Source organism: Arvicanthis niloticus, chromosome 22 (genome assembly GCF_011762505.2).
Source record: "Arvicanthis niloticus isolate mArvNil1 chromosome 22, mArvNil1.pat.X, whole genome shotgun sequence".
Classification (NCBI taxonomy): domain Eukaryota; kingdom Metazoa; phylum Chordata; class Mammalia; order Rodentia; family Muridae; genus Arvicanthis; species Arvicanthis niloticus.
In genome coordinates, this window is record NC_133429.1 from 8,141,611 (window position 1) to 8,149,774 (window position 8,164).

The 8,164-nt window shown below is 46.6% G+C and overlaps 1 protein-coding gene across 4 annotated transcripts in view; it reads left to right on the forward strand.

Moving 5' to 3' along the window:
- The window catches only part of Abtb3 (ankyrin repeat and BTB domain containing 3), a 269,392-nt gene extending 266,845 nt beyond the window's left edge, over window positions 1-2,547 (forward strand). For 2 of the 4 annotated variants that reach the window (XM_076919804.1, XM_076919806.1), the window contains one exon: window positions 953-2,547. In XM_076919804.1, the coding sequence (XP_076775919.1) occupies window positions 953-1,162 (210 nt within the window). In that variant the 3' untranslated portion in view covers window positions 1,163-2,547. The remainder of the gene's footprint in view (window positions 1-952) is intronic. The other 2 variants (XM_076919805.1, XM_076919808.1) reach the window with 1 other exon arrangement.
- The last annotated feature ends 5,617 nt before the right edge of the window (window positions 2,548-8,164 follow it).

The following is an 8,164-nucleotide window of genomic DNA, read 5'->3' on the forward strand; positions in this document are numbered from 1 at the left end:
CATTTATACTAACTTGTGTGGTGTGACACTGGTCTACAAAGCAAGCTCCAAAGGCCACTCTGAGCCTCAGGACTGGGGTATTGCAGTAAATATTATTTGAGGGTTTCTACCTCACCTTAGATTATTTAGTTCCCAAATGAAAGACACAAAACATTTATATTTATAATAAGCCTTAAAACACTACGACTGGGCAGATATCAACCCTCTATTCTAGTTTGTCTACTTCCCTGTCGGTAACCTCGAGATATCACTTGCCATGTTCCTACTCCAACAGGCTGGCCCTCATAGTCATAAGCTCATGATCCACCTACCCCACGGTACCTTCCTCCTTCTTCTCCTTGTAGTCTCTCCTCAGACCCCAAGCCCTGGAACCGAAGCCCTGCCTATCTCTCTTCTTCTGCTCAACTACAAGCTGTAGGCATCTTTATTAACCAATAGTTTTAAATTAAGGAACAAGCAAAAGCTGGCATATGTGAAAGTTCACTGAGGCAAGTAGACCTTGGGATACAGAATTAGTATTACAATTCATAGCAACAGATAAAACCTCAACAATGAGGCCCTGTATTCCGTACTCCGAAGGAGTAATCTCAGTGCTAACGCCTCTTCCAGCTAAAGAATTCTGTGTCTGTGTGTGAAGGTATTGGACAGGACACCAATTCTCTAGCTGGCGCTTCAACTGCTCAGTTTCCTTGAAGACCACAGAGTCCCTATTTATAGCCATGTCTTAAACAGTTGTCCTAGGCTACCTCACCCATTCTAAAGCTCAAAAAAGTGATTGGATTTGCACACAGCCAGAGGTAAAAGAGGGGATTTTCAGCCCTTGGAGTGGGAGCCACAAAGCCATAGCCTGGGGATGGGAGGGTGGGATTGATGAAGCATCAGGCTGCTGCAGCTGAGTGAATGTTCACCGCCTTTCCCTCAGTAACCACCCGCTTCCTTCCCCTCCCCACAGTTCCTTGGGGTGACGGAGCTCTCAGCGTACTGTGAAGGCTACTTTCTTAAAAATATGATGGTCCTTATTGAAAATGAAGCATTCAAGCAGCTCCTGTACGACAAAAATGGCGACGGGACGGGCCAGGATGTGCTCCAGGACTTACAGAGGACGTTGGCCATTAGGATTCAGTCCATCCACCTGTCGTCTTCCAAGGGTTCTGTGGTATGAGATGCCCCATCAGGCAACACTTCCCAGGAGCAAGGTTTCTGGTTCCCTCCTGCACTGACGCCACAAAAACACACAAATTGTTCCCGGTGTCTGTCTGTACTGGGCCAAGGAGCTGCCTCCACTGCCTCAGCATCTCTCCGGTCAGTGAACCTGGCTTCCATGTGCTCCTGAGTGAACAACCTTCATGAGTCTGCAGGTTAGATTGTAGCAGAGGCTAGACCCTGCAGGCCAGCTCACAGCAGCCAAGCCACCTCCAGTGCCCAGGAGCCATGGACACCTGCTGCCGAGGACCATGATCTAACAGATGGACCAAGGCTTAAAGAGCCCTCTGCTTCCTGGTTGACTAATGAAAAGCTCAATGGTGTGACCTTGAAAAGCATCACGTCACACACGAATGACCTTGGAGGCTGTACTTGCTCAGGCATCAGCCGCAGCGGCGAGTTGTTGATGCTGTTGCCCAGCAGGAGGAAATCACATGGCAAAATTTTTAGGGGTGGGAACTTTTTAAAAATGTTCATGTACAACAAACACAGAGCAGTCTCGTAGTTTCGAATATATTTCTAAAAGCTTAACAGTTCATTTTCAACCGGATTGTGTTTAGGGAATCTGTGTTTGGGGTTCTTTTCATTTTTTTAGACAGTGAGTTGCAGGTCCATGCCGAGTAAACTGGCATCCGACAAGTTCCTGGTGATAGTATTCAAGGTCACATGTTCCTGCCTTAGTGATTCGATCATGGCTCCACAAAAGAGGTGCACTGCCAGTTATCTCTAGTTATCTCGAGTCCAATAGTTGACAATAACCTGCATGCTGATTGTGGTCTGGGGGTGAGATTAGGGCACCCCTACATAACGAAACATGCATTTGCATGGACCAAACCTGTACAACACCATGTTTGTGCTTTTTTTTTGTTTGGTTGGTTTTGGGGGTGTTTTGTTTTGTTTTGCCAAAGTAAGATATGTTCTCTCACTTTGCTAAAAGCCCATTTGGTGAAACAAACATATCTGTTTCTTTTCCTGATCATGAATGGCTCTGGGGATACTTTTGCAGAAACATGTTCATTTCTGATACTGAATGGGGGTGGGGGAGCACGTCAGGGAATCTACTATTAATCTCAGAGCTTTATCTGTATTCTCAGAAGACTGTATTCTCAGAAGATGTTCATAGTTTGTTACTAGCCAGAGAGTATGACTATGTTAGATTATTTTTAAAGATGAAAAGTGTAAGATAGGCTTGACACACTCTGGATTCTGAGAGTGTGCAGTCTACAATTCTCTATGATGAAAGTTTATATTGACAGGGTTATGTTTACTCTGCCATATAATATATATACTTATATGTATATATATGCAAACGAGATTGGTAAAGTGCCACAATACTCCAAATAATTCTTGAGTTGCGGCCTTTTTTTTTCCTCATTCTTTATTTTTAATCCTAGATACGTTAAGGTAAAAGCTAGGAGAATGGCTCTGGGATGGCCACGTTTTGTTGATAACCCCATTTCCTAGCATGATTTTGGGAAGTTGCGCCAAACCCTAGAGTCTAAAGGAACTTGTACCCTTTGCCTGCTGTCCTGCCCCGTCAACACCTGTCAAGGACCCGTGCCAAGTCTTGTTTCATGGGCGTGGTGTGCGAGGTACCCAGTTTGAGTCTGTCTGCTGCAGCACCAACTCCTTTGTGATGCAGGTCCCTGAGGCCTCTCTCTTTCATGTAGTCATTCATGAGCCTACCCAGCCCTACCACCAGATGAGGATGGGAGCAACTGCTTGAGGTGACAGCCAAGCCACAGAGACACAAGGGTGACACGCTGTCGCTTGCCTTCAGGGCTGCTGCTCTCTAACCTAACTGGTTCTCTGTGGATGTCTAACGCTCTCTGAACCTCCAGGGGTTGATCTGTACATTGGTAACTCCCACCTAGACTTCTGTTCAGTTTGGTGTGCTTTCTCTGCCATTAAAAGAAATTATTCCCCACAGTTTGCATCCTCTTTATGGTACACAGGAGTGCTTCCTCCCTTGGCTCATGCCTGGGGTCTTCCCTCAGCTAAGAGATTAGAATGTAGCTCTGAAGAAAATGTGGAGGATAGGAATGGTACCACAGAGAGGACAGAGAGGATGGGATGCATGCTGAAGGGGGTGGAAGGGTCTGTACAGTACACACCTCTGAGTGATTCTCCAAGGTTTTTTCCATAGGTATATCCACCTTGGCCACTGCAATGGTACCTCTTGTCTACAGTGGAGACCTTGCCTGTAGGAGCCGAGTTCTGGCTGTAGTGTGGTGACACTTTGGGGAATAGAAGATTAGAAAATAACAAGTCTTGGGCCATCAAGATGGCTCAGTGGCTAGCCTACATACAGTAGTGGTACATGCCTTTAATTCCAGCACTTGGGAAACAGAGGCAGGTGGATCTCTGAATTTGAGACCAAGTCTACATAGTTCTAGGACAGCTGAAACTATATCATACAGAGACCTATTATTTTAAAAAATGGCTCAGTGGTTGCATGTACTTACTGTGCATGGCTAGAGACCTAAGTTTGCTATCTGGAGCTGGTGTAAAGGTGGAAGGAGAGAACAGACTCCAAAGTTGTTCTCTGATCTCCACACAAGTGTGATGGCACTGCATCTCACACTGTGCACATAAGCACACACACAATAAAACTCAGTTCTTCTTAAATTTGTCTTTAAAGGCAAGTCTCTGAGTGTGGTACATGCCTATAATCCCAGCACACAGGAGGCAGAGGCAGGAGGATTGATACAAGTTCAAAGCCAGCCTGATCCACGAAGTAAATTCTACAACAGTCAGGGATACAGGGTGAGATGTTGTTAGGGTTACAATTGCTTTAATGAAACACCATGACCAAAACAACTTGGGGAGGAAAAGGTTTATTTGGCTTACACTTCTTGTTTTGTTGTTGTTGTTGTATGGGTTTTGGGTTTTGCTTTTGGTTTTCAAGACAGGGTTCTCTGTATAGCCATGGCTGTCCTGGAACTTACTCTGTAGACCAGGCTGGCCTTGAACTCAGAAATCCACCTGCTTCTGCTTCCGAAGTGCTGGGATTAAAGGCATGTGCCACCACTGCTCAGGTGGCTTACACTTCTTTATTGAAGGAAGTCAGGACAGGAACTGAAGCAGGTCAGGAACCTGGAGGCAGGAGCTGATGCAGGGCTGTGGAGGGGTGCTGCTTACTGGCTTGCTTCTCATGGTTTGTTCAACCTGCTTTCTTAACCACTGAGCCATCTCTCCAGCCCCTCAGTCTGCTTTCTTATTGAACCCAGGGCCACCAACCCAGGGATGGCACCACCCACAATGGGCTGGGCCCTCCCCATCAGTCAATAATTAAGAAATTACCATACAGACTTGCATACAGCTTGATCTTATGGAGGCATCTTCTTAATTGAGGTCCCTTTCAGATAACTGTAGATTGTGTCAAGTGTACATGAGACTAACCAGGACAGATGCTGTCTTGAAAAAGAGAAGAAGCAAAAGAAAAGAGGGATTAGGAATGTGGCCCCTTCCCAAGACTAGCATGGGTGGATGCCACTTGACAGGGAGGTAAAGGACAGACAATTCTCTTCTTGGGTGTCATCATCCCTGAAGTCAAACCAAGGCCCCACTTGGTGGGTTCTGCTGCCTAGCCTGGTCCAGCCCAGTCCCCCATGGATCTGGTGTCCCTTGGTAATCCACAGAGCTGCACTGTAGATGATCTTTCCTTGTGGCTGTGACAAGCCACCTGACAAGGACTTTAATGGAGGAAAGGTTCATCCTGGCTCATAGTTTGAGGCCATCACATTCCATCATGGAGGGAAGACATGGCAGCGGAAGGCCAGCTGCTCACGCTGTATCTACTGTCTGGAAGCAAATAGCCAACAGGAAGTGGGACCAGGCTGTAAAATGTCAAGGGTGCCCCAAGTCACCCACATCACCCACTGTGGCTCCCACATCTTACATGTCTAACCTTCCCAAACAATACAGGGAGCTGAAGACCAATGGTTCAAACGTGAGCATATGGAGGACAATTCACTCAAACCACAACATCCTCCATAGCAGAAAGAGGCCAGCCTGCTTTGGCAGGTCCTTTGGAGTAGTCTGGGAAAGAGCTGGTCTCATCTCCCATGACGATCGCTCACTCTGCTCGGTAGTCAGAGGGAACACAGTCAAACGAGTCAGGTCAGAACAGAAGATCCATCATTTCTGACATGCTTCTCTTTAGTCTCTGGAGAGTGAGTTCAAGTCATTCCTCTTAGCAAAATAAAGCGAGTTTTGTAGCAATCACCATTTTCTTGGTGTAACGGGTGGCTTTGCCACTAGTTGAGGCCTATACAGGGCACTCAGCATCTGAGGAACAGGAGAGGTGGCCCCTCCACCTCTCCTTCAGCAAAATTAAAATGAAGGCCCCAATTTCAGCTTCTGGGCCCACTCCCAAGGTAACTGAGCTTAGATTTGCTATCCCTGAATATTATCCATCCATCCTTGGAGAAGCAGCCAACCCCCTTATGGAAATCAGGCGTGGGTACCCACTACTGGCTAAAATGGGAAACACACAAGGGCAGAGTTGGATGGAGGGCCCTGGAAGTCCATGAGGCAGTTTACTCCTCATTCTGAATCTTTGTGGGTCTCACACTGATTTTCCATGTAAATCTCCGGACAAAAATGTCACTCCAGCTATGTTGGGGAGTCCCATGAAGGAAGACCTTGTGTTGCATGCAAGGCTTATTTAGGACTTCTATTGCTGCAATAAAACATCATGACCAAAAACAAAGTTCAGAAGGAAAGGGTTCATCAGCTCACACTTCCACATTGCTGTTCATCACTAAAGGGAAGTCAGTACAGGACCTTAAACAGCCAGAAACCTGGAGGCAGGAGCTGATGCAGAAGCCTTGGAGGGGTGCTGCTTGCTGGCTTGCTTCCCACAGCTTTGCTCAGCCTGCTTTCTTATAGAACCCAGGACCACCAGCCCAGGGATGGCATCACCCATATGAGCTGGGTCCTCCCCAACTGATCACTAGTTGAGAAAATGCTTTACAGCTGGATCTCATGAAGGCATTTCCTCAACTGAGGCTCCTTCTTTGATGACTCTAGCTTGTGTCAAGTTGACATAAAATCAGCCAGTACAAGGACTTACCTTGGTACATGTGGACAAAGGGGTCTAAGGCTCCTAACAACCTAGGCTCTGCTTTCAGAATCCAGCACTCACCTCCAAAGGTTGCAGGAATGTTGCCTCGCACCATGTCTCATGCCCTTTCTGACCAGTACCCCATCCACCAGAGACCCCCCCCCTCAAGACTGACAGTCCTTTTCCTCCACGGGACACCGGAGCGCATGCTTCTTTCCATCCTGGTTCTGCCCCTGACTAATTCTGAAACTCTGGGAAAATTATCAGTGTATCTAGTTTAAATTTTCCTCTTTGGAAAATTTAGGCTTAAAGGCTGTAGCTCAGTTGGCAGAATGCTCGTCGAACATTCCGAAGTCCTGAGTTCAGTTCCCAGCTAACCATGAAAACCAGGTGCAATGGTACACACCTATTTTCTTAGTTACAGTCTCTATTGCTATGAAGAGACCTCGTGACCATAGCAATTCTTAAAAAGAAAAAGATTGGTTGGGGCTGGCTTCTGGTTTCAGAGCTTTAGTTCATTATCATCATGGTGGGAAGCATGCTGACATACAGGCATAGTTCTGGAGAAGGAGCAGAGATTTCTACATCTGGATCCACAGGTAGCAGGAGAAGATAGTGAGCCAGTGGGCTGGATTTGAGCTCCTGAAACCTCAAAGCCCACCTCCAGTGACACACTTCTCCCAACAAGGCCATATCGCCTAATAATGCCACTCCATATGGGCCTAGGGGAGTCATTTCCATTCAAGCCACTGTACCTATCATCAGTAGCACTTGGGAATGTGGAAGCAGAAGGATTGGGATTCAGGGTCATCCTTGGCTACTAGTAAGTGGGGCCAACCTGGGCTGCATGAGTCACAGTCTTGGAAAGAAAAAACAAAGGTAAAAGAGAACATTGAAAAGAGAGAGACAATATAGGTTTCACTATAATTAGCTGTCAGGGTTAGGTAGAAGGTCCTATAGGTCCCCCACTGCTCACAGCAGGAAGATGGCATTCCTATACCTCTAAAACCAAGCAAAGGGAAGAAGGAGTTGACAATTTGTACAGGGAAAAAAAAAAAGAGCATTTAATACTTTTGCCCCTTGTTTCTAGAACTTCCTACAAAACCAATTCCCATGATGCCTTGCAGTTTTCCAGGATTTACTGCTCATTCTAATGGATGTTGGGAACCTCCCCTAAAACTGAGTGTTTCTTTTATAACTCTTCTTCCCAGCTCATGGCATCATACAATCAGCCATCAATAACTTTCCCTTCCCTGTAAATATGGTATTTTCTGAAAATGTTTCAGGGATTCATTCTTCCAAGTTTAGTCAAGAAGGTACAGATTATATTTGTGACTCCCACTGTGTCTGCCTAAAATTCTAGGCTCCACAAATGACTAAAGAAAGTCTCAACCCACCGAAGTCATCTGTCAAGCCAGCATTGAACCATGGCTCTGTGGACAAGGAGAAGGTAGTCACAGTTCCTCAAATGAATCCAGATAGAAATCAGCTCCAGGAAAAAAAAATCTGGGAGCACTGTCACCATGGATTCAGCACCAACCGCATGCCCCTTGCTGCCTTTTGTATGGCCACCCAGCCCCTACCCCTCCACTGAGAAACGGCCCAGATGCAACTCTACAGCAGTAAAAAGTTTCTCTCTGACAAAATAAGCCAATTAAAGCGGAACTGAAGTAGAAAGGGAAGCTTATTGAGAGCAGCTCTCAGGCAAGTTCACCAGCCTCATGGGAGAGGGTCAGGGAAGTGGCCATGCAGACAGGGAGATGGGAGAGCCGAGAAAGAGAGAGAGCCTGTGCACACACGTGGGGGTTCAGGGTGAGGAGAGGGAGGGAGGGAGGGAGGAAGAGAGAAAGAGGGAGAGAGAGAGGCTGAGAGGAAAAGAGGGAGGGAGGAAGA